The 26,017-nt window shown below is 42.7% G+C and overlaps 1 protein-coding gene across 1 annotated transcript; it reads left to right on the top strand.

Annotated features, from left to right (window-relative positions):
* The first annotated feature begins 1,117 nt into the window (after positions 1–1,117).
* LOC144600656 (serine protease 23-like) lies at positions 1,118–26,017 on the top strand. Its single transcript, XM_078412504.1, has 2 exons — positions 1,118–1,410; positions 18,388–26,017. The coding sequence occupies exon 2, from the start codon at positions 18,407–18,409 to the stop codon at positions 19,529–19,531; it is 1,125 nt and encodes a 374-aa protein (XP_078268630.1). The 5' UTR covers positions 1,118–1,410; positions 18,388–18,406; the 3' UTR covers positions 19,532–26,017.

Genomic DNA, 26,017 nt, shown 5'->3' with positions numbered 1-26,017 from the left:
ATAACTGCACAGTCCATTGTAACTGCTTAGACTGGAATATTCATCAGTAGTCCATACTTTGCAAGCCAAGGATCCATCCATCTATACTGTAGCAAGGCCAAAAGTGGAAAGATTGTGGCAAAAATAGAAATCTAATGAAAAGCGCAAAATTTCTCTTGACATCTGTCCTGGGATCAGGTTTCAGTCTATTTTTTAGTTATGTTCGGTTTAGAAATACAGTGTGGAAACAGTCTCTTCAGCCCACTGAGTCCGTGCCAACCCATATAGTAGTACTATCCTACGCACTAGGGACAATTTACACTAATACCAAACCAATTAGCCGACCAACCTGTACGTCTTTGGAGTGTGGGAGGAAACAAGAGCTCCCAGAGAAAACCCACGTGGTCACGGGGAGAACGTACAGACTTCGGACAGACAGCATCCGAAGTCAGGATCGAACCAGGATCTCTGGCGCTGTAAGGCAGCAACTCTACCGCTGCACCACCGTGCCACCCTTCTACATTTGCCAGTCTATTTTTGTTCATCAAAAAAATAGAACTCTCATCTCATCATCTCCAGTCCTACAATGTGCCAAATATTTTATCACCAATTGCTCAGCAAATCAATTTTTCCAACACTAAGGTGAATGTGAACATCAATTTAGAGGCCAAAATTAATTACCACATCTTACAGGGCACTTAAGTAACTCAGACTATTTGGAAAAGTATTACAGAGCTTTAAATTCCTCAGAATTGGCAGTTTATTGTCAACCTGAAGTGCCAAAATACGTGATGCAGAAGTTTTTTTAATTGTTTTTTCTTTAAGTAAAGGATATTTGAAACATGCTTTCATATACATTGAATGTTTAAATTTGCAGAATATCCAATTATGGAAACACCAGCATAAATTAAGTCAAGACAAAATTAATAAAATAACTCACAAAGATATAGTTCCTTAAACGCAGTACAAATCACAAGCTGCCTGTCAAAATATATGGAATATACAAAATATGGATGACTGTAACAATGAGGAGTGACGAGTCTATAGTTGAGACTGTATTTATAATTCAGATCAGAGCTATCGGGCACTAGGACCATAGGGGAAACCTTTCAAACCCATTTCAGGGAACTGCGATTTAAAATGCAAACTCCCACACAGCCAGCAAGGAACAAGTATTCAAACATAGTTAGAGTTCACGAGCACAGAAATAGAGAGATTCCAGCAGTCGGGATCCAACACAGTGCGACTGATTTAACCCCAGATGCAGAGGTCTTTTGCTGGCTGTGTGCAATGCAAGTGATATGAACTTAAAGCAACAGAGAGACAGGAGGCAATTGCATTGTGAAATGGAAATTGATTTGAGTTTAAATCTTCAGACACCCAAACTGGAGTTGAACAAAGACTAGTGATACTGTTTCCTTTAAGGTTGAGGTAAGGAATTTTGATTTATTGTACTGTTGAATGCAGTGTATGCATTGAAAAATCAAAATATGGATCACAGTCACTTGGTTGTAACATCTGTTGCTAATGTTTTACACGGCTGAATTCTGAGAACAATCAAAGTCTGTTTACGAAGAAGCAGGCAATATAATTCAGATGAATATAAAACTTGAGGGAGAAAACCTCACTTCTTGTTCCTAGTTGATCCTAATTATTAAGAGAGTTATCCTAAAATGAAACATTTAATGATGATGATATTACACATTTTTCCACTTGAGAAGCCCAAGTGAAGACCTCAGAAGAATTGTGCAAAGCACCAGTAATAATTACAAATGTAGAAGGAAAGGTAAGATTAAATCAAGGAAAATGCTAAACTAGTTTTTCAAATGTTTCCAAACTGCATAAAGATTAGAAAATTGAGGAGAGTTTGGAATGGAAACAGGAATAAACAAATTTCAAACGTAAAAGTAATTAATCTTTTCAATTGTATTGTTGACTCCAAAGTGATATCAAGTGGATCAAACATATTTCATCAAGTGATATTTAAACACAAAAACTGGTTGACAATTGAATACCAGGATAAAATCTCCATCCTATCCCTCCTGGTCAAATCCTTCCCCACAAAAAAAGAATTGTACCAGGATAATACTTGTATTTTATTTAAGTTGTTCAATTAGGAATTGGACAGTGGCCCAGTTGAAGTTGGAACAAATTTGGAGGGTCATTTGTAATCTGCACATTGGAGACCCATGGACTATCTTTACTAAACTTTATCTTGCACTAAACGTTATTCCCTTTATCATGCATCTGTACACTACAGATGACTCAGTTGTAATCTTCTACAATCATGTGTAGTCTTAACGCTGACTGGTTAGCATGCAACAAAAGCTTTTCACTGTACCTCGGTATAAGTGACAATAAACTAAACTAGACTAAAAACCGAACTAAAATGGGAGAAGAGACAACCTGGCCTGTCTAAATTCACACAATGAGAAAGAGAGACTTGTTCTGTTTAATCTAACCTCTGAATTATACGTGTGATTGCTATGAGTGTTGTCTTGCTTGCAGCGCCTGCCCCGATAGCTCTACTCTCCACTGTGCAGGTTTTGTGCTTCTAAACCTCATTCTCTCACCTGCCATTTTCACTTACGAATCTGGCAAATGTTTCCCAGAGTAGGTCCTTATGAGCTCAGGATTTGATTCCACCCGGGTTTTATTGAAACGAAAGTCGTATCTTTCAAAATTGGTGAGGATTGCACAGAAATAAAACAATAGAGTAAAACATATTCTAGACAACTCATAAGTTGCAGTATTAAACCTCTCAAGTTACAAGCTGTTCTAAAACTGCCAATATTTTCTTTCCTTTTCTTTTCCTGGTGCATTCTACTGGTCTCAGTTTAAAAAGTTCTGAAATAGGAAATGCACATCAGCATCTCAAATAAAATAACTCACAAAAATTAACTTCTTCACTGGAGTGCTCTTAACACAATGTCATCACAAATCGCAATGATGAATACATACTGAAATGATGCTAGTTTACATTTCCCAGCTTTTCGGTTTAATTTGAAATGTGCTTTAGCACGCAGTCAAAATGATTCATACACCGTTTATCTCATCTGATTAGGTCACATCAGTAACCAACAGTGCTATTATTTGTTTATGACTAATAGAAATACTAACAATTTTCTCATTAAAGAAAGCTGTTCAGTAAATATTTCTGGATGATTGTTTGGGATCATTGTGCCAAAATGAATGAATGCCAACGTGAACTTTTCCCGCAAGGAGTTTATTGCCCCTTTCTTCACAAAGAGACCGTCTCTTCAAATGAAAGGAGGGTTGTTGCCTCATGGTGGGGTTTGGAAGAGTTTCTGTCCTGGATCATGTCGCTCTGGGCCATTTATTAGCAGAACGCTCTGAGAATTTCAGTGTGTGGTGGAGCCATCATAGCAGCAGCTGCGAGCTCACACCATCCATGTGCTCCAAATGCACCTTCTCTTTTCACTTCTTGTCAATGAAGTGAAGTGGGTGAGTGGTGAGATAGGGCGGTTCCCAATTTTATTTACCGTTTTGCATAGGTTCTAGGAGCAGAATAAGGCCATTCGGCCCATCATGTCTACTCCGCCATTCAATCACGGCTAATCTATCTTTCTCCCCATTCTCCTGCCTTCGCCCCATAACCCCTGACGGCCATACTAATCAAAAATCTGTCAATCTCCACCTTAAAAAATGAAACTGTTCTGGGTACATTCCACAAATGCCAAACAGCAATTTGTTACATATCCAAACTTCCATTCTTCGTGTACAAGTCTAAATAAGAAGGAATAGTGAGCCATTGCAAATGATCATAAGTGATAGGAGCAGAATTAGGCCATTCGGCCCATCAAGCCTACTCCGCCATTTAATCATGGCTGAGCTATCTCTCCCTCCTAACCCCATTCTCCTGCCTTCTCCCGATAACCTCTGACACCCGTACTAATCAAGAATCTATCTATCTCTGCCTTAAATATATCCACTGGCTTTGCCCCCACAGCCTACTGTGGCAAAGGATTTCACAGATTCACCACCCTCTGACTAAAGAAATTCCTCTTCATCTCCTTCTTAAAAGAACATCCTTTAATCTGAGGCTATGACCTCCAGTCCTAGACTCTCCCACTAGTGGAAACATCCTCTCCACATCCACTCTCCACTCTATCTAAGCCTTTCACTATCCATTTCAATCAGATCCCGCCTCATTCTTCTAAACTCCAGCGAATATAGGCCCAGTGCCGTCAAATGCTCATTATATGTTAACCTACTCATTCCTGGGATCATTCTTGTAAACCTCCTCTGGACCCTCTCCAGAGCGAGCACATCCTTCCTCAGATATGGTGCCCAAAATTGCCCACAATATTCCAAATGCAGCCTGACCAGCGCCTGATAGAGAATCAGCAATACATCCCTATTTTGTTTATGGAGTCAAGACTGTTCCAATTCTCATGCAACACCCACAGAATGCACTATTCAGCCAGAGTTACTTGAAGGTGATCTGGACCTCCAGTCTGATCTCAGCCCAGGGACACCAAATGCAGCCTGTTCTTTGCTAATGCTCTTTTGACTAAGATAAACTAATTTAGTGTAGACTGAAGGCAGACAGTGAGCATTTCTGTACAGTATGACTCAGTATCCGGTGGTGCTTTGAATTTTGCTTTTGAAACGTCAATTGTTAATTTTTACTTTACAACTATTGCTTCCTCTATTTCCTCCCGAGTCCCTCGTTGCCCAACGTCACATGCAAACCGCATCTGGGAACGCAGGTGCCTGACCAGTGCTACGGCTCTGTTATGGCTGCTCTGAACAGCTGCTTGGAGATGAATAATTGTAATCTACAGACAAACCTTTCCAGTTTATTTCCCCTCTCCTGGAGCTTTGGCTCCACCAAGATCCTGTGGCTGAAATGTAAACTTGCACCTCTGTGGTTTGGCAGCACAACTACCAGGTAATTTCAACACAGATAGAAGCCCTTTAAGCATCAAATATAAACAATGTGGCAATGATATTACAAATACTCTTGAGCAAGAAACAAACTGCTGGAGGAACTCAGCAGCTCATAGAGTCATACAGCGTGGAAACAGGCCCTTCGGCCCAACTTGCCCACACTGGTCAACATGCCTTACCTACACTAGTTCTACCTGCCTTCATTTGGCCCATATCCCTCTAAATCTGTCCTATCCATGTACCTGTCTAAATGTTTCTTAAATGTTGTGACAGTCCCTGCCTCAATTGCCTCCTCCAGTGGCTCGTTCTCTACACCCATCACCCTTTGCGTGAAAACGTTACCCCTCGGGTTCCTATTAAATCTTTCTCCCCTCACCTTAAACCCATGCCATCTGGTTCTTGATTCCCCTACTCTGGGCAAGAGACTCTTTGCGTCTACCCGATTTATTCCTCCCATGATTTTGTACACCTCTATAAGATCATGTAAGATCATCAGTCAGGTAGCATCTGTGGAGGCAGAGGGATGGTTAGTTGATATTTTGGGTCAAAATCTTTCTACGATACGATAGAACTTTATGAATATACTTGGATAGCAAATTGACTGTAAGTGACCACGCCATCATTCTCATCTTAACACAGCGGTTAATAGATAAATGCCTAAAGTGGTATCAAAGCTTCGCATAGAACCAGAAAACAGTGTCAATGTTCCAATGGGATTGATTTATTTACTACATCTAAGATTGCATTATCTGGTGGAGCTGCTGCCTCACAGCACCAGAGACCCAGGTTTGACCCCGACCTTCCATGCTGTTTGCGTGAAATTTGCATGTTCTCCCTGCGACCGCGTGGGTTTTCTCTGGGTGCTCTGTTTTCCTCCCACTTCCCAAAGACGCGCAGATTTGTAGGTTAATTGCTCTCTGTAAATTGCCCCTGGTGTGGAGGGAGTGGATGTGAATGTAGGATAGTATAGAACTGGTGTGAACAGAGTGCGTGATGGTCCACATGGACTTGGTGGGCTGAAGGGCCTGTTTCCATGCTGTATCTTTCAATAGTTGTACCTGGTAGAGCATACTTAAGAATGAATGTTTCAAGTTATTGGGTTTACTTTAAAGTTGCCCTCACACAGTATTCTAGTCCTCACTACCCTATTTGAACCAGGACTCCATCTGCAACTATCGTTAACAGAGCTGGTCATTGATCTGTCCTAACTTCCCATTCCAGCCATAGCCCCATTTGGTATGATTATAGGGGTCAAGTGACATAAATTCCTGGACCATGGTGGTCATGCTGTTGAACTAATAACTTAGTACTTCAGTCTGAAGAAGGGTTCCAACCCAAAACATCACCTATTCTTTTTCTCCAGAGATGCTGCCTGACTCGCTGAATTACTCCAGCATTTTGTATCCTCCTTTAGTAATTTATATAACTTGAATTACTCTTCTAGTCCAAATTTCATTGTAAATAAGAGAATATTTATTCAGTTATACAATCTGGAATGGTATCTGGAGAAGTTATCCTGAAATATCCGATTGTCAAAGTTGGTCTGAAGGGCAGGACATCTGCTGCCCTCACCAGCCTGATCTATGTGTGACTCCGGTATGATTATTTTTTGATTGCCCCTGAAGTGGCCCTCAATCCATTATAATGTTATAGGTAAAACGAATCAACAGCCCTATAAATTTCAACCTGGATAGAAGCAGGACACAACAAAACACATTTAAGGGACAACGAGCTAGAGTAACAGTTTGAGTCTGAAGAAGGGTCAGAACAGGAAGAGTCACCTATCCATGTTCTCCAGAGATGCTGCCTGACCTGCTGAACTACTCCAGCACTCTGTGTCCTTTTGTGTATTAACCAGTATCTTCAGTTCTTTGTTTCTGCCAGTGGACCCTGCAAATTATTTCTCCCTACAATCTAGAGATGACATCAAACTAGGGAGAACGGTCCTACTGTTGACAGCAGTTTAATGCAGTTACACTTGTAACACTGGCATGGTTGACTCTTCCATCACCGTCTCCAGGTGTATCCACTTCTACCTGCTGGGTGCGCCCACTGGAGTTGGGGCAATTGGGAATACTGTCAGGGTAGGTGTGCCTCTGTGCATCATCAACGTTGTCATTTGATCCATGAAGCCTCGTGACTTCAGGTAGGACACAGACAAGGAAACTTAATTACTATCAACCCTTCTCCCTCTGCTGATATATCAGTGGTGATCAAAACTGTGTTTATCAAAAATGTTTCATGTGTGAGTAACTCATTCCAGCTCCACAGTCCCCTCCCACCTCTACATTGTTGTATGTCTTGAGTAAAACACAAAGAGCTGGAGTGACTCAGCAAGTCAGGCAGCATCTGTGGAAGGAATGGGCAGGCGAGGTTTTGGGTTGGGGCCTTTCTTCAGACTGATTGAGGTAGGTAGATTAGATACGGGGAGGGGGGTTTGATTGAATTTGATTGGCAGATGAGTGGACAAAGGTTAGAGATGAAAAGGAGACAAAAGGGATGTCAGATGGAGAAAAATGGAGTGAAATGTAGATGTCAGAGGGTGGTGAATCTGTGGAATTCATTGCCACTGAAGGCTGTGGAGGCCAAATCATTTAGGTATTTTTAAAGCAGAGTTTGACAGGTTCTTGATTAGTAAGGGTGGCAAAGATTACGGTGAGAAGGCAGGAGAATGGGGTTGAGGGAAAGATAGATCAGCCATGATTGAAAAGTTGAGTAGATCAGATGGGCCAAATGGTCTAATTCTGCTCCTATAACTTATGAACTTATACCTTACTAGCTGTGGCCCACATTACCTATTCAATGACATGAATTTTGCTCTTATGTCTTATGAACTTATGAAATCATGGTTAACTAAACGACTATCTATCCTTTACAATGGATAATGGAAATCTGAAATAACAAAATAAATGCTGGAAATAATCAGTATTTATGAAGAGAATGGCAGAGTTAATACCAAGTAAATTACCCCATGTAAATTACCCCAAGTAAATGACCCCATTACCCCAGTTTTGATGAAAGTGTAGTAACTTGAAGCATTAAGATGGTTTTGTAATCTGATCCAGTTTCACTAGCATACTGGGTATCTCTATCACCCCAACATACCTTTAGGTTAGATATTGCACATTGTAAATGAGAGGTGATGCTGGATGTGTGCTAGCCTGTCAGGTACTTTCAGGTGAACGATGAGTCACATGAAAAATAAAGCTTCCTCTGTTCATCAGAATGATTTAAAACCTCAGGCATTACACTGTTAACAATCACCTATCATGGTGCATCCGCCAAGCTGGTCATCATGCCAAGCATAACCTGAGGGGTAATAGAAGTCGTGCAGAGAATAATTTCCCCACCAAAGAATGAAAAGAATATATATTTTTAAACCTTTTGTTTGCACGTATGTAATATTGACATCTTATAGCCTTGATGAAACAAAAAAACTTGCCAGTCAGCTATATCAGTTTAGCAGGACTGGAAAATGTCTGAAATTCAGGTCGACAATTAGAAGATTCACAATCAAAGATTTCATCATCAAATGCCCCCTCTTTCAAAATTAGAGTATTTCTTGGATGCACAATATAACAACCTTCTGGGATGGATTATTCCAAAGATTCATAATTAAGATTGTTTTTCATACAAAAAGCAGTGATAGGCAGAAACCAATACATTTTTACATGTTAAGGAAAACCAGACAGATGGATTCAGCGTAAGTAAGTGGCACTGAGGTAAAAGATGTGTCTGAATGATGGAATAGACATAAGGGGCCAAATGGCTTTCTCCTGCTTTTATTTCATATGTTCTGACAGTTTTTTTTTAATTAAAGATATTTTGTAGTGTTATAAAATCATTATTCTTGCACGAGTAGTTTCCTGATTTATACTCTGCCCACAGCTCTTCTCGCACTCCTCTTCACACTTGTGTTGTTAAAATAATATTTTTAATCTAGTAAAAGGATCAAATGAAAAATGATGAGGTAGTTTGAGATGATAAATACTGGGGTTTCATCCAAGGAACAGCTTGGAAACATTATGGCGAACTTCAAAGGAACTTTTCACACAAGGGGTTTTAGGATCAGAGTAGGGTCACCTTATTACAACCAGTTGATATGACTAACATCATATTAGAAGGCATGATAAAAATCATGGATTCAGGATCAGAGTAGAAACCTCCAGAGGTGAGAGATGCACTGCCTCAGGCTCAGTACATTAAAGACCTTCAGTCTTTGCTTTGGTTTTGAGACACAGCATGGAAATGGGCCCTTTGGCCCACCAAGTCTCTGCCGGCCATCCATCACCTGTTCACACTAGTTCTATGTTTTCCTACTTTCTCATCCATCTTCTGCCTACTAGTTGCAATATAGAGGCCAATTAACCTACAAACCCACATGTCTTCGGTGCTGTGGTTTCTGCCTTGAGTACATCAGAGATAATTCACTGCCTTTTGTGTGAAAAAATAATCCTAATTGTGAATCTTTGGAATAATCCTTTTCTGAATGACATTAGGACCCTTCTTCAGACTGATAGCAGTAAGAGGGGGGGGGGATGCTGGCAGGGAGGTGGGGGGGGGGGGGGTGAGGGAGGGGGGAAATAGCCAGGCAAGTGAAAGGTGGATACAGGTAAAGGAGGTTGGTTTGGTAGATGTGTAGACAAATGCCAGAGCTGAAAAGAAGACAACAGGCTGTGAAAGAGGCACAAAATGTGAAGCCAGAGAAAGGGAATGAGAGAATGGTAGAGGGGAAGAGAGCGGCGGGAGAATGGGAGAAATAGGTGGACAAACAGGTAGGGAAGAAAGTGAAGAGGAAAAGGGGGGAGGGAAGTTATTGGTTAGTTACTTAAAAGTGAAGAATTTAATATTTACTAGACCAAGTGGACCCGTTGGGCCCAAACCACTCCTGCCTCACTACCCCCTCCCCTCTCTCCCCCCTTAATAAACAGTGCAGAGTCACAGTTCTGGATCTATGTACATCAGAAATATTTTGGCAATGACTGGGAACCTTTCCCTGGTCTTCTTGAAAAAGTATCTTGGAATATTATCGCTGCAGATGTGGCATTTGTTTAATATCTCACACGAAAGACAACACTGGCACACCAGAACTTCCTCACCACCAAGCTAACAGACTGAAGCGCAAACAGAAAACAAAGCTAGAGTTCCAATTCTCCCAGCTGGCAATGTTTAGTTCATAAAGCACCAAAGGAACTGCAAAATCAGCCCGTGTCACCAGATGGTTCACAACAGCTCCATTGCACATTTGAAGGCAAGTTTTATAAACTCATTTATCGTAAAGCATACTTCATTTTATAGTATCAACTCTGATCTATTTCAGCTCCACTTTCTAACCCGATCCTCAAATTCTTTGATTTCCCCGAAGCTCAAAGATTTATTGATCTCTGTCTTAAATATACTCAACAGCGAATCATTTATCACCTCCCGAGGTAAAAAAATCCAAACATACAGTATCTGCATTAATCACAGCTGGATCAAGTCATCGTAAATTAGCTGCTAGCTGCCACATCATCCAGGCCCAGGGTCGGAAATTCAATGAAATAGATGCAGAATAAAATTCCCTCAACTATGCCTCCAGTAAAGCAGCTAAAAATAATCTTCAAAGGCCCAATTTCGCAAAATACTTTATTTTAGACATGAGGTACAGCACAGAAACAACCCCATTGGCTCACCGATTCCACGCTGACCAGCAATCCCCATAAGCTAGCACTATCCTACCCAGTAGGGACAATTTACAATTTTACCGAGGCCAATTAACCTACAAACCTGTACGTCTTTGTAGTGTGGGAGGAAACCAGAGCACCCAGAGTAAATCCATCCTGTCACAGGGAGAACGTACAGACTCCATATAGATAGCACCCATAGTCAGGATCGAACCTGGGTCCCAGGCAATGTAAGGCAACGATGCTGCACCACTGTACCAGCGGCAAAAGTTCATTCAAATTCATTTCCTAATTGTGAGTATCTTCGGAGAATTTGTATATTGTTTTCCAATATAATTGCAATCCAATAGGTAGGATAGCAAAGTTTGCTCAATTAACTAAAAGTAGAATATATATAACTTTGTCACTATTGAGGGCAACTCTGCAGTAGTGGACATAATTATGGAAAGAAAATCACACATTCAATTACAATATAGAATCGTAAATTCCATGCGATAGGAACAGAATCAGGCCATTCGGCCCATCAAGTCTATTCCGCCAGTCAATCATGGCTGATCTATCTTTCTCTCTCCATCCCATTCTCCTGTCTTCTCCCCATAACCCCTGACACCTGTACTAATTAAAGTTGTGAAGCTGCATAGCCCAGGAATCCTGCGATGGCCTGTTGTAAAAATACAATCCAGTTATTTACCATACTACAGCTCCTTATGTAAGCCTAGCATTTTATTTCCTCCACCTTTTTTCTTCATGTTTCTTGTAGTTTTCTATTTTCAGCATGAAAATAAATGCACTTTTCGGCACTGCTTAAAATGCACGTAATTAAAAGGTTAGGAAATTCGCTCATTCAAAGGAAAAGCCCTGATACTTTGAGGAAATTGAGATGACCAACGCTATAGGCTAAAGTGTTGTCCCTCCAATAAAAGAACACGCATGGATGACAGACATTGTTCCCACCATGTCCAATATCATGGAATGTACATTTTATGGAAAGATCACAGGAATCTCCTAATCTCTTAGCGTTGTAATCCTGATGGTATCGTGATCAGGCAGCAAACTGGTCCCAGTACAACTCAGACACTTGCTTGATCTGTGTTGGGGCTGTTTCCCCAACGGGGAAATTTTCCATAACGTTGACCCCGTGGGTTTCCTTTAGGTACTCTGGTTTCTTCTCTCATCCCAAAGACACGCAAGTTTGTAGGTTAAATAGCCTCTGTAAAAATTGTCCTGAATATATATAGGGAGTGGATGAGAAAGTGGAACTAGTGTGAAAGGATGATCGATGGACTCAGTGGGCTGAAGGGTGTGGACTCATTGGGCTGGAGGGCCTGCTTCCATGCTGTAGATCTAAACTAAAAGCTAAAAATGAAAACAATTGTGAAATAAATACAATCTACGGTCATCAACTTGCTGAGTAACCGTTGCTGCTGATCCAGCATTATTCAACTTACCACCTTGTCACAGTTCATAGAACATAGAATACAGCACAGGAACAGGCCCTTCGGCCCACAAAGTTTGTGGCAAACATGATGCCAAGCTAAACTAATCTCAATGGCCTGCACATGATCCATATCCCTCCATACCCTGCATATCCGTGCCCATCTAAAAGACTCTTAAATGCCACTATCATATCTGCTTCCACCACCAGCCCTGGCAGCATGTTCCAGGCACCCACCACCCTCTGTGTAAAAAAACTTGCCCCACACATCTCCCTTAAACTTTGTCCCTTGCAACATAAAGCAGTGCCCCCTACTCTTTGACATTTTCACCCTGGGAAAAAAAGTTCTGACTGTCTACCCAATCTATGCCTCTCATCATTTTATATACTTCTGTCAGGTCTCCCCTCAGTTCCATGCTACATTTTCATCAAATTCTAAAACTTTCCTATTATAAAATACTCATTTCTTTCTCATTGCAAAACAACCAAAGAAAAATATCCCATAATTACTCTGTCAAAGTAAATGATTGATTTGGTTCTGGTCTATGGTAAGGCTCTAACTTTGCAACTATGCAATATTCTAAACATTTATTACAATAACATTGATGTCTCCCACTAAAAGCATCATTCTTTAATCCTTCCTGCCTTGTTTTGCTTACTGAAATAATTAACGGGCAACAGCCCACTTGCACATTTTAGATTAACTAGATTTAATAACTTTTTCAAAGGAAGGAGAGCACAACCATGGCAACTTATCCTTCATTCCATTGTGCTGACATTTTGCCAGGCAGAGTTCCTCAATCGGCCACAAAAAAACCATGCAGAGAAGAGAACTAGCAACTCATCTCTAGTGCATTGTGTGCATTCCCCAGCTAAAACACAGCCTCTCAACAACACAGATTGCAAAACATATGGCAAGATCAAACGCCGTGTGAAAATTAAAGGATGGAAAGCAGAAAGGGATTTTTTCCCACACGTTGAAGAAACTCAAGTCAACAAAACAAATGACATTTTATCACTCTGACATGGGTCCAATTCTAGTCTGAAGGGTGTCGTATCTATTAATTTATGGACTGAGCTGCCGGAGAAGGAAGTTGAGGCAGGTATGATTGCAACGTTTAAGAAACATTTAGACAGGTACATGGATAGGACGGCTTTAGAGGGATATGGGCCAAACGCAGACAGGTGGGACTAGTGTAGGTGGGACATGTTGGTCGGCGTGGGGGAGTTTGGCCAAAGGGTCTGTTTCCATGACTCTATGACAGTTCCTGGTGGTTCCAAGTGGAACAAGTACGAGTGATATGAAGCCAGTTCTCCTTGAGCAGCGAACACAGCAGAGCATTTGCCACTATTCAAAACTACTGGCATTAATTTGTTTCATTTGTATCAAATGTCCACACATGCCGGCTGGCATAGGAAACAGTTACTTCATCCTTGTGGTGCAAGGGTGGCTCCACTGAAGTCATGATTAAAGATAATTACATCTTTCATTGGTTGCGTGTGATTAGTGATGCCAAGCTAATGGAAAAATTAACTTTGGAAAAATAAGAGGACAATTTGTAACGTGAGATTTCTATCTGTATCATTGCCCATGTCATTTTTTGATCAGGTTTTGTAATGCCAATGGAATTGTTTAGCAGCTTGCAGTTAATTACACCAAAATTACACTATTCAATTGTCCAGGCAAACTTTCCACATATTTGTGCCAATTTGGCACTTGTATCTACCCATCCCTAGAAAATGGGTATTAAAGGCTGTTGTTTCCAAATTAATATTTAAACAGCCCTGTAGCAAGGTTGGTTACAGCATCTTGGTGCCATCGTCAATCAGCTTTACTTGTTTTCTTTCTTTTCCACTTCCATTTAACTAGTCAGGAGGCTTCGTGCAAAATCCTCTGTTGAAGCTTTATTGTAAAACAAGACAATATCACAAAGGGTTCCCCATTCGAAATGCTCCTTCCTATTAGGCTGCATCAAAGAAAGACTGCCCACCCACCAGCACCAGCCCACCCACACAATTGTTAAACCTTATTTTTGCTAGTGGTCAGCCAGAACTAACAACATGATCTCCATAATCAGCAGGTCTTCATTAGAGTGTGTCTTTCCAGGATATTGACAACTAACTTGTATATGTACTTGTATATATATGTATACATATATGTATATACAATATACATATTGTATTGTATATTATATTGTATATGTCTGAAGAAGGGTCTCGACCCGGAACATCACCCATTCCTTCTCTCCCGAGATGCTGCCTGACCTGCTGAGTTACTCCAGCATTTTGTGAATACCTTCGATTTGTACCAGCATCTGCAGTTATTTTCTTACACTACATGTATATGTACTTAGTTTAGTTTAATTTCCAGCATGGAAACAGGCGCTTTGTCCCACTGAGTTCACGCCGTCCAGCGATCACCCGTACACTAGTTCTATTCTACAGACGAGGAACAATTTACAATCAACCTACAAACCGATCTGGAGAAGGGCCATGACCCGAAACATCACCCATTCCTTCGCTCCAGAGATGCTGCCTGTCCCGTTGAGTTACTCATACTTTTTGTGTCTATCTACAAACCTGCATGTCTTTTGAGTGTGGCGGAAACTGGAGCACCCAGAGAAAACCCACACGGTCACAGGGAGAACATCCAAACTTCATACAGACAGCATCCATGGTCAGGATCGAACCCGGGTCTCTGGCGCTGTAAGGCAGCAACTGTGCCACTGTGCTGCCCCTCAGCTGCACCACTGTCTCAACTGGAACAGATAGCAATAACACCACTCTCAAATCATGACAGACTGCAACACCACTCCTTTCTGTTTACATGAGGGCTGAAAATGCTTTATTTACAAATTACAAACTATTTCTTAAAAGGCTATTTACAATTTTTTATAAACCCACTTAATCCAGCCTTTGTTGGAAAACACCCATATTCCAGACAAGAAGAGAGGTACAAAATGCTGGAGTAATTCAGCGGGACAGGCAGCATCTCTGGCGAGAAGGAATGGGTGATATTTTGGGTTGAGACCCTTTTTCAGACTCCCAGTCAGCATATCAGTGGTCTGTTCATTGTTAACACTACAGGACCGAGCAGCAGATCAGTAATCCAATTCGAATGTCCACCTTCCAGCAGTTAACAGTAGCCAAAGACCCAGTCACGAACATGTTATTTATTCTTCAAGTTGCTCAGCAACTGTGCCTTCTTCCTCTGAGACAGTAGTCCATGTTGTTCCAAGACATGCTTCCAAAGAGCAAAGAGCCTTCTTAATGCAGGGATTGGGAATGTGGCAAGGGGCAGATACACCTTTCACCAAATGCGAGCCATTTTCAGGATGTCTTCAATTAATTCTTGTAAAAAAATTGGAGCTATAAACTACTTTTAAACTGCAAAGGAGAGTACAAGTGTGGTATCTATTGACTCTTTAGAAAGTTGCTTGCAAAGGCAAATAACAAGTTAAATTATCAAGAGTAAGGCAGTAGATTTTCGAGTTACCACGATATCTGCTACAACAATGTACCAAATGTCATATCATGTGATATAGTTCTTATAAATATATACACTTGCATATACTGCACTTCTTCCCTTTAAAGTAACGAGTACCAGCAAATAATTATAATTAACAACTCAACAAAAACTATTTTTCATTCACTCACTTGCTGTTTTTCATCACAGAACTCTTCACTGGATTTCACTATGACACAAAATGCTGGAGTAACTCAGCGGGTCAGGCAGCATCTTGGGAGAGGGGTGACGTTTCGGGTCGAAACCCTTCTTCAGACTGATGTTTAGACCAGCATCTGCTGTTTTTTTCCTTCACTATATATAACCTGGTTATAAATGTAGATGGGTCGGTGAGTAAATTTACTGATGACACCAAAATTGGAAGACTTACAAGGCAATGAGGAATGCTGTCAGAAGATACAGAGGGATATAGACCAGCTGCAGAAATGGGCGGAGAAATGGCAGATGGAGTTTAACCCGAGCAAGTGTGAGGTGTTACACTTTGGAAGGTTGAATGTAAGGAGAGAGTATAGAGTTAATGGCAAGACCCTTAACAGCGTTGATGCGCAGTGGGATCTTGAAGTCCAAGTTTGTAGCTCACTGAAGGTGGCAGCACCACGAGATAGGGTGATTAAGAAGGCACATGGAATGCAAGGGGCATTGAATATAAAAGTCAGGAAGTCATGATGCAGCTCTTTTGGATTTGGTTAAGCCACATTTGGAGTATTGCGGCAGTTCTGGTCACCCCATTACTGAAGGGATGTGGAGCCATTGGAAAGGATGCAGAGGTGGTTTACCAGAATGTTGCCCAGATTAGTGGGTTTCAGCTATTGGGAGAGGTTGGATAGACTTGGATTGTTTTCTCTGGAACATCAGAGGTTAAGTGGAGACTTGACAGATGTACATAAAATTATGAGAGGCATAGATAGGGTAATGAGTCAGAACCATTTCCCAGGGTGGAAATGTCCAACATTAGATGGTATAGTTATAAAGTGAGAGGGAGAAAGTTTAATGGAGATTTGGGGAGGGTGGGGGGGGGGGGGGGGGGTGGGGGGCTGGAAAGTGTTAACAGGGTGGTAGTGGAGGCAGATATGATAATGGCGTTAAAAGGCTTCTGGATAGGCACATGGAAGTGCAGGGAATAGAGGGGTATGAATAATATACAGACATATGGGATCAGTTTAACGGCATCATGTTCGGCACAGTCTTTGTGGGCTGAAGGGCCCATTCCTGTGCTGCACTGTTCTACATCCAATGGATATGTGGAGAGGGCAGGGTGGTGGTGTCGAGGTCGACAGCATCAGCTACGATCTTGTAGAATGGTGGCATAAACTGAAGGAGGCTTGTAAACCTACATTTCATTCAATATTGCATCAAAAGACTTCAAAATGCCGCATTTGGAGTATTGCATAGAGTTCTGGTCACCCCATTCCAGGAAAGATGTGGAGGCATTGGATAGGGTGTAAAGGAGGGTTTACCAGAATGTTGCCTGGATTAGAAGGTTTCAGCCACAAGGAGAGGTTGGACAGACTCTGTTCTTAAAGACAGATTTGCATTCTCAAAATAAGGAGAGAAGCAGGCACACTATTCTCTTGGTGCATTAAGACGCATGCAATCGCACCACAGCCAATGAAGACACTGGTAAATACCTCACAGCTATTTCATGATTTGTTTTTTAAATATATATACATTCCTGCACTAAGACTGCCTGCATTTGCCACTATTTTGGCTATGGGTTGCGATTTAACACACGGGGGTGATGAGCAAAATAAATGTTTAAACACCCCTCATTGGCTCCATTAGTTCCAAAGAATGCTTGCTTGGTCTGATTGTACAAAATATTTAATTTATCTAATCTCTAATCTCTAATCTCTTAAAAGCAACAGCCAAGTGGCTGCAGCCAAAAATAATTAGGCTTCATAACAGGAAAGTATTTCATTGTGTAAGAAGGAACTGCAGATGCTGGTTTAAACTGAAGATAGACACAAAAAGCTGGAGTAACTCAGCGGGACAGGCAGCATCTGTGGAGAGAAGGAATGGGTGACGTTTCAGGTCGAGACCCTTCTTCAGACATTGTATTTGGTATCGAGTTGTCTTTGCAGTGTGGCTGCCACCTTCTCTCCCAGAACTCTACTCCCATCTACTGGAAAGCAAAGACTTTACAGGGAACAAAAAGAGAAACACATTAGCTTACTGGAGAGAAGGAATGGGGTGACGTTTCAGGTCGAAACCCTTCATCAGACTGAAGAAGGGTCTTGACCCGAAACGCCACCCATTCATTCTCTCCAGAGATGCAGCCTGTCCCGCTGAGTTACTCCAGCATTTCGTGTCTATCTTTGGTTTAAACCAGCATCTGCAGTTCCTTCCTATGCATTAGTTTACTAACGGATCCAAAGGTTATTTTGGGAGACCTTTGGAAACCAAGTGTATTCTGACAATTTTGCTGCAGCCAAAAATAACTAGGCTTCATAACAGGAAAGTATTTCATTGTGTAAGAAGGAACTGCAGATGCTGGTTTAAACCAAAGATAGACACGAAATGCTGCTTTTCCCCCCATATCCCTTGATTCCGTTAGCCCTGAGAGCTAAATCTAAATCAGTCTGAGGAAGGGTCTCGACCCGAAACGTCACCCATTCCTTCTCTCCCGAGATGCTGCCTGACCTGCTGAGTTACTCCAGCATTTTGGAGTTTTTGACCTCAGATAATTCCCTTCAAGTAGTTCCCATGGCTTGTACCAGCATCTGCAGTTATTTGCTTATATAGCTAAATCTAACTCTAAATAAACATCCAGTGAATTGACCTTCTCTGTGGCAGAGAATTGTTCCACTTCATCATTTCATTTTCAGGTAGTGTATTGACGAAAAGTCTGATGTTTTCTTGTGTTTGAACAGGGCACCGGGTTTCTTCACGATGGGCCGCCGATTGCAGACGCTGCTGGCTATTGTGTGTTTTGCCAACCAGCCAACCCGGGCATGGGGAACCCGCCCAGACACAAGCTGGGGTGGGCAGAAGGTGCCAGTGTTCCGCCCACAAGACACAGTGGAGCTGGCCAAGCCGCGGTTCTCTGCCAAAGGCGGGCCGGAGCTGGTCACACACTGCGACGGGGAGTGCATGTGGCGAGAGGCGCACCCGACCTTGGAGGACTTGAAGGAAGATCTGGCGTACGAAACCGTTTACCTCAACGGCACCCGGACCCTCACCCGAGTGGACATCTCCGGCCTGGACTCCGACCCTCGCCTCTGGCTGGCCCCCAACCCGCGGCGCAGGGCGAGGCGCAAGAGGCAGATCTTCGGTGTGGACGGCAGGTTCGACATCCGCGGGAAGGACTTCCCGCTCAACTTTCCCTTTTCCACCACGGTGAAGATCTCCACCGGGTGCACGGGCATCCTGGTGTCGGACAGGCACGTGCTGACCGCCGCCCACTGCATCCACGACGGCAGAGACTACGTCAAAGGAGCCAGAAAGCTGAAGGTTGGGTTTTTAACAGAGAACCCCAAAGCCCAGCTGCCCACAAGTTCGAGGCCTCCAACAAAACTCCTGATCAGGTGGTCTCGGGTCAAGCGCACGCAGGTCCCGAGGGGCTGGATACGGTCCCAGAATGAACTCAGTATGGACTATGACTATGCCCTGCTGGAGCTGAAGAGGCCTCATGGTAAGGCTTACATGGAGCTGACAATCATGCCATCTCCAGCCCATGTGGCTGGCAACAGGATCCACTTCTCTGGATTTGACAGTGACCGGCCGGGCCAACTGGTGTATCGGTTTTGCCCCATCATCAACGAGACACCCCATCTCATTTACCAACACTGCGATGCCCAGCCCGGTTCCAGCGGCTCCGGCGTGTACGCCAAGCTGTGGCTGCCCGAGAAACACCGCTGGGAAAGGAAAATCGTCGGCATATTTTCGGGACACCAGTGGGTCGACCTCAATGGGGTCCAGCGGGATTATAACGTGGCAGTCCGCATCACACCACTCAAGTACGCACAGATCTGCTACTGGATCACAGGGGATTACCGTGAATGCCATTCCAATTGAAACCCAATTTTAAAAAGCTCTACAAGGAAAAGCAAAACGTCCCTTCCAATTCCAATGTTCAATTAAAAAAAAAAAGATTTCATTCCCTACACATTGGTTTGTTCAACAAGACGACTAGTATAAAACTACAGAGGGTAGGGCTACCCGTAAAAGCATTCCTCACAGATCTAGGCTAAAGCTGAGGTTGGGAAATTTTAAATACATCGACGCTTGGTTCGTTCAGGTTAAGGTTGCCAAGTTCGCAACTGAACAGCACGGCACAGTTCAAGTCCTAACATTTTCCAGTTGATGATAGCAATTAATTGAAAATTGGTGTTAAAAAGTTTTAAAAATCTAACATTTGCTTGATACTTGTTTAAAAAAACATACTCAAAGTCACCAAGTAAATGGGATGTTCAGGTTAAAGAAACACATTAGTACCAACCCTTGTCCTGCAAAATCTGTTCGCTGAAGTTGTCCATTTCCCCCTCTCCAATAGTTCATGCACTGATTGGGTCCGGTTTGCAGAAAACAGTTCTTGTTCTAATTTGGACAGATTTTGTGATGTAAATTGCAAAGAGATGGAGAAAGGGAAAAGCCAGGAAAACAGGCAGAGAAATATGTTAAGAACATGGCGAGATAGTGGGTGTTGTGATATTGCAAAAGTACAACAGATACCGGACCACGAAGTACAACAGTGGGTAGACACAAAAAGCTGGAGTAACTCAGCGGGACAGGCAGGAGAGAAGGAATGGATGACGTTTCGGGTCGATACCCTTCTTCGAACTGAATGTCACCATATCTCTTCCAAGGCCATTTTCCCAATGTCACTTAAGCCACGGCCCTCCATTTTGCTCCAAAGCGTTTACCATCTTCCATCTACGGTGTAACAAGTGCCAACTACACAATGTTAATTTTATTGCCTTAGGAAAGAGTACTAGCACCAGTTTGGTCACAGCACCTCGTCCATTTTAGGAACTGTTTTGATAGCATTTATAGCTGCAGTTTCCAAACCTTGAGGCCTTTAGACAATGCAAGATACAAGATGAGTTAACAGAGGGAAACAGAACTTTGGTGTTACAGCGGAAATCAACACAGTATCTGTATGGAAGGACAGGGATTATTCCTGCAATTACTTTTTACAAAATATTAAGAATGTGGAATGAGGCAGCAACAGCAGACTAATGCCACAAAATGCAAGTTGAATTCCTTCCTAACTTTACCTGCAGCGGCTCGTCTGAGACCAGTAACACATGATTAATGAGGCTTACTCATCATTGTGTGACATACCAAATAGGTGCAGCATAACAAATCACTTTTTTGGTTTGGTTCCTGCATTGTGGAAAATGGTCAAAATAGAGGAAAGGAGAAAGGGGAAATCTGGACTTAAATTAACAAGGCTATAATAGTAATAAGAAGGAACTGCAGATGCTGGTTGATACCGAAGATTGACATAAATTGCTGGAGTAACTTAGCGGGTCAGACAGCATCTCTGGAGAAAATGGATAGGTGACGGTTTTTGAAGGGTCCCGACCCAAAACATCACCTATTTTCTCCAGAGATGCTGCCTGACCCACTGAGTTACTCCATGACTTTAAAGCTATAGTCCTACCCACAACTGCCTCTAATTAGTCTTAATTCAATATTGGATGATCAAATTCATGTACTATCACAGTAATTGGGCACAGTTATTGCTGTCTATTATTGGTGTTGAACCTGGTAGGGCTAGCCAGTAGCATGGTAGGGCTAGCCAGTTTACCCACAAGGAGTTTGTACTGAGACCCAACAGCACCAATGTGTAGTCATTTACCAAGCAATGATAAGGATGTTTTCATTAAGAAACAATGTTTCTTCAATAGTTTCCCAACTTCTGTCTTGGAAATATAATCATATTTTTGTACAAAATTCTTTATAGATCATAGTGCTTATTCTGGGCCTAAACATTTAGGGTGGCTGGAGGAAAATTACTTACCAGCAATAAAAATCATCTCCCAAGATGGATCGACTCAAATCCTTGCCAGCCAAGACACGCGAGGCTCCGCTGCCCAGGATTTTGCCAAGATGACCGAGATGACAATAGCGCCCTCTACCTGTCAAGTGCTGGAATGTGGCCATTGGGTTGCCACTGAGTTGATCAGCAGATGCCCATTTTAAGCAGGCAGCTGGTGAGAACCAACACTGCCCCACGGAGGGCGATATAGAGATTGGGAAGTTTGTCATCTTTGAAGCTTGCCCACCTGAAACCTAATGTTAATTAAAACCCCCCACCTAAGAGATATGAGAATTCACAAGTTCATAAGTTATAATAATAATAATAATGCATTACATTTATATAGCGCTTTTCTAACACTCAAAGACGCTTAACAAGGTTTACTAAAACATAAAAGAAAATAAATAGATAAATGAGTAAACGAAGAGAAAAGGAAAAAGAAGGTGAGGTAACGGTCACTGATTGAAGGCAGTGCTGAACAGATGAGACTTCAGTGATGTTTTGAATGTGGTGAGTGAGGAGGAGTCTTTGACGGTTTGGGGTAGTGAGTTCCAGAGGGAGGGAGCAGCGATGGAGAAAGCCCTGTCCCCCCAGGATCTGAGTTTGATCCGGATGGCGGGGGACAGGAGATTGGCAGCAGCAGAGCGGAGGGTACGGGTGGGAGTGTGTCTGTGGAGGAGGTCAGTCAGGTAGGATGGGGCCAGGTTATGGAGGGCTTTGTATGTCATGAGGAAGATTTTGTACTGGATTCTCTGGGGGATGGGGAACCAGTGGAACTTGTAAAGGACGGGGGTGATATGGTCACGGATCGGGGAGTGGGTGAGTAGACGGGCAGCGGAGTTCTGGATGTGTTGGAGTTTGTTGATGATTTTTGAGGGTGAACCATAGAGGAGGCTGTTGCAGTAGTCCAGACGGGAGGTGATGAAGGCGTGGATAAGGGTTTCAGCAGCTGTGGAGGAGAGGGATGGACAGAGACGGGCGATGTTTTTGAGGTGGAAGAAGGCTGTCTTGGTGATGTGCTTGATGTGTTTGTCGAAGGAGAGGGTTTGATCAAGGATGATTCCAAGATTCCGGATGTGAGGGGAGGTGGATACTGGGAAACCATCAATATTGAGGGTGAAGTTGTGGGTGGATTTGGTGAGGGTTTTTGGTCCAATGATGATGATTTCAGATTTTTCGCAATTGAGTTTGAGAAAATTGAATTGAAGCCAAGATTTCAGTGATGCAGTTTGTCAGGGTAGCGTGCGTAGTGGTGGAGATTGAACTTGGTGGAGATGAGGAGCTGGATATCATTGGCGAAGCAGTGGAACTTGAGACCATGACGGCGGATTAATTGACCAAGGGGGAACAGGTACAGGATGAAGAGGAGGGGGCCAAGAACTGAACCTTGGGGGACGGGAGCGGTGGGGGATTTGCAGTTATTAATGGAGATGAACTGGTGCCTGTCGGAGAGGTATGATTTGATCCAGGATAGGGTTGCGCCGGTGATGTTAAAGGTGGTTTCAAGTTGGGTAAGGAGGATGGAGTGATTTATGGTGTCAAAGGCGGCGCTGAGGTCGAGTAGGATGAGAATGTTGAGGTTGCCAGCGTCAGAGGAGAGGAGGTCATTGGTGATTTTGAGGAGTGCAGTTTCAGTACTGTGGTTGGAGCGGAATCCGGATTGGAATGTTTCATACAGGTTATTGGTAGAGAGGTGATGTTTGAGTTGAGAAGCTACAGCGCGTTCCAAAACTTTGGACAGAAAGGCTATGTTGGAGATTGGCCTGAAGTTGTTTGGGGTGTCAGGATTGAGTCCAGGTTTTTTCAGAATAGGGGTGACAGCAGCGATTTTGAGGGATGGCGGGACGATGCCAGTGGACAGGGAGGAGTTTATTGTTGCAGTGATAAGTGGAGAGAGAGTAGGAAGGCTGGCCTTGACAAAGCTGGAGGGGATGGGGTCTAGAGAGCAGGTGGCAGTTTTCATTCCTGTGAAGAGGTCAGAGAGGTCGGTGGTGGAGACTGGGGAGAACTGAGACAGGGGTTGACAGGATAAGGGGGAGCAGGTGGTTTGAGGGGGAGCAGGTGCGTTGGTGGTTAAGGAGCTGTAGATGTTGTCTATTTTGCTTTGGAAGAATGAAAGGAAAGAGGTGCATTTGTCGACTGTGAATGACTGGGAGATAGTGTCCAGGGGGCTGAGGAATTTGTTTATTGTAGAGAAGAATAGTAGAATTAGGCCATTTGACCCATCAAGTCTACTCCGCCATTGGCTGATCTTTGCCATTTTCCTGCCCTCTCCCCCTAACCTTTGACACCCATTCTAATCAAGAATTTGTCTATCTCTGCCTTAAAAATATCCACTGGCTTGGCCTCCACAGCCGTCTGTGGCAAATGAAATTCAGTTTAGAGATGGGTGATATTTAATCATTTACTTTCCACACTATAACACAGCCAGACTAATTTAGAAATATTGCTAGTGAAGGTATTTTCTTCATCCATTTCATCTGTTACATCACTTGATTTGCCATAAACTTATTAAAATGGGTTTGTTTGAGATGAAATGAAACAGCGGGTACTCCAAAATTTGCTTCAAATATTCAATCAAGACTGAAAAAAAAGTTGGATTTCCAAAATTTTGCTCAAAATGTACAGCGGTGCTCGGGAGTGTTCACAGGACCGATTGATTAATTGATTATTGCTTATTGATTTTATGCCTTTGGATTCTTTCTCTGATTAAGTGTTTCTTAATTTGCTGTTTCAATCTAGAAACTAAAAGACAAAGACAATATTGCCTCCAAGGCATTGCAAGTTGCATGAGGAAAGTTCAAACTGACTCAAATCCATAACTTGTTTTCCCTCTAACGTCTAGTTGTGAAGGTTCTTTTGATGAAATTATGTACAAATTTGTATTTTCGGGAGCTTACTTTTAAAGTTCCTGCTGTAGAGAGAAAGTGAACTTTGGAAAGCAAATATTGTAAATGCACCTTTCATTAAAGCAAGGATGGTAACTGAAAAGATATTTAGTCATATGAATGCAGCGTGCAAATTTACACTTTACAAAAGTAGATAAAAACTGAAGAACAAAAAAAATTTGCAGCCTTAACTCCAGTATTCAAAACCATTAAAACAAGTAGCTGATATGAGAGAAGAGTGAAAATAGCAAACTGCAGGCGCTGGTTTACCAAAGAAGGCAAGGCTCTGGAGTAAGGTCAGGCAGCATTCTGAGAACATGGATGGGCAACATTTCAGGTCAGGACCCTTCTTCAGACTGATTGACCTAGCTTTTCACTGTACCTCGGTACATGTGACAATAAATTAAACTGAGGGACTGAGGAAATGACCCGGAACGTCACCTCTCCATGTTCACCTGAAATGCTGCTTGGCCCGCTGAGTTCCTCCAGCACTGTCTAGTCGACTGGCAATGAGCTGGTGTCGTGGGGTACCGCAAGGCTCGACTAGTAGGGTACCGCAAGGCTTGGTGCTGGGACTGCAGCTATTTACAACGTACATTAATAATTTAGATGAAAGGATTAAAAGTAACATTAGCAAATTTGCAGATGACACAATGCTGGGTGGCAGTGTGAACTGTGAGGAGGATGCTAAGAGGATGCAGGGTGACTTGGACAGGTTGGGTGAGTGGACAGATACATGGCAGATGCAGTTTAATGTGGATAAATGTGAGGGTATCCACTTTTGTGGCAAGAACAGGAAGGCAGATTATTATCTGCATGGAGTCAAGTTAGGAAAAGGCAAAGTACCACAAGACCTGGGTGTCCTTGTGCATCAGTCACTGAAAGTAATCATGCAGGTACAGCAGGCAGTGAAGAAACCTAATGCATGTTGGTCTTCATAACAAAAGGGGTTGAGTATAGGAGCAAAGAGGTCCTTCTGCAGTTGTGCAGGGCCCTGATGAGACCACACCTGGAGTATTGTGTGCAGTTTGGTTCTCCAAATTTGAGGAAGGACATTCTTGCTATTGAGGGAGTGCAGCGTAGGTTCACAAGATTAATTCCTGGGATGGCGGGACTGTCATATGTTGAAAGAATGGAGCGACTGGGCTTATATACACTGGAATTTAGAAGGGTGAGAGGGAATCTTATTGAAACATAAGATTAAGATTATTAAGGGATTGGACACGCTAGAGGCAGGAAACATGTTCCTGATGTTGGGAGAGTCCAGAACCAGGAGCCACAGTTTAAGAATAAGGGGTGGCCAATTAGAACAGAGATGAGGAAAAACTTTTTCACCCAGAGAGTTGTGAATCTGTAGAATTCTCTGCCTCAGAAGGGAGTAGAGGCCAATTCAAGAGAGAGTTAAATTTTGCTCTTAAAGATAGCGGAGCCAAGGGATATGGGGAGAAGGCAGGAACGGGGTACTGATTGTGGACGATCAGCCATGATCACAGTGAATGGCAGTGCTGGCTCGAAGAGCCGAATGGCCTACTCCTGTACCTATTGTCTATTCTCATCTTCAACTCCGTTCTAGCCTTGCAAATTATTACATATATATAAACATAGCACAAAAAGTAAGGAAATTTGTGT

This window comes from Rhinoraja longicauda, chromosome 15, assembly GCF_053455715.1.
Source record: "Rhinoraja longicauda isolate Sanriku21f chromosome 15, sRhiLon1.1, whole genome shotgun sequence".
Lineage (NCBI taxonomy): Eukaryota > Metazoa > Chordata > Chondrichthyes > Rajiformes > Arhynchobatidae > Rhinoraja > Rhinoraja longicauda.
This window is presented reverse-complemented; position numbering and strand designations above follow the sequence as displayed.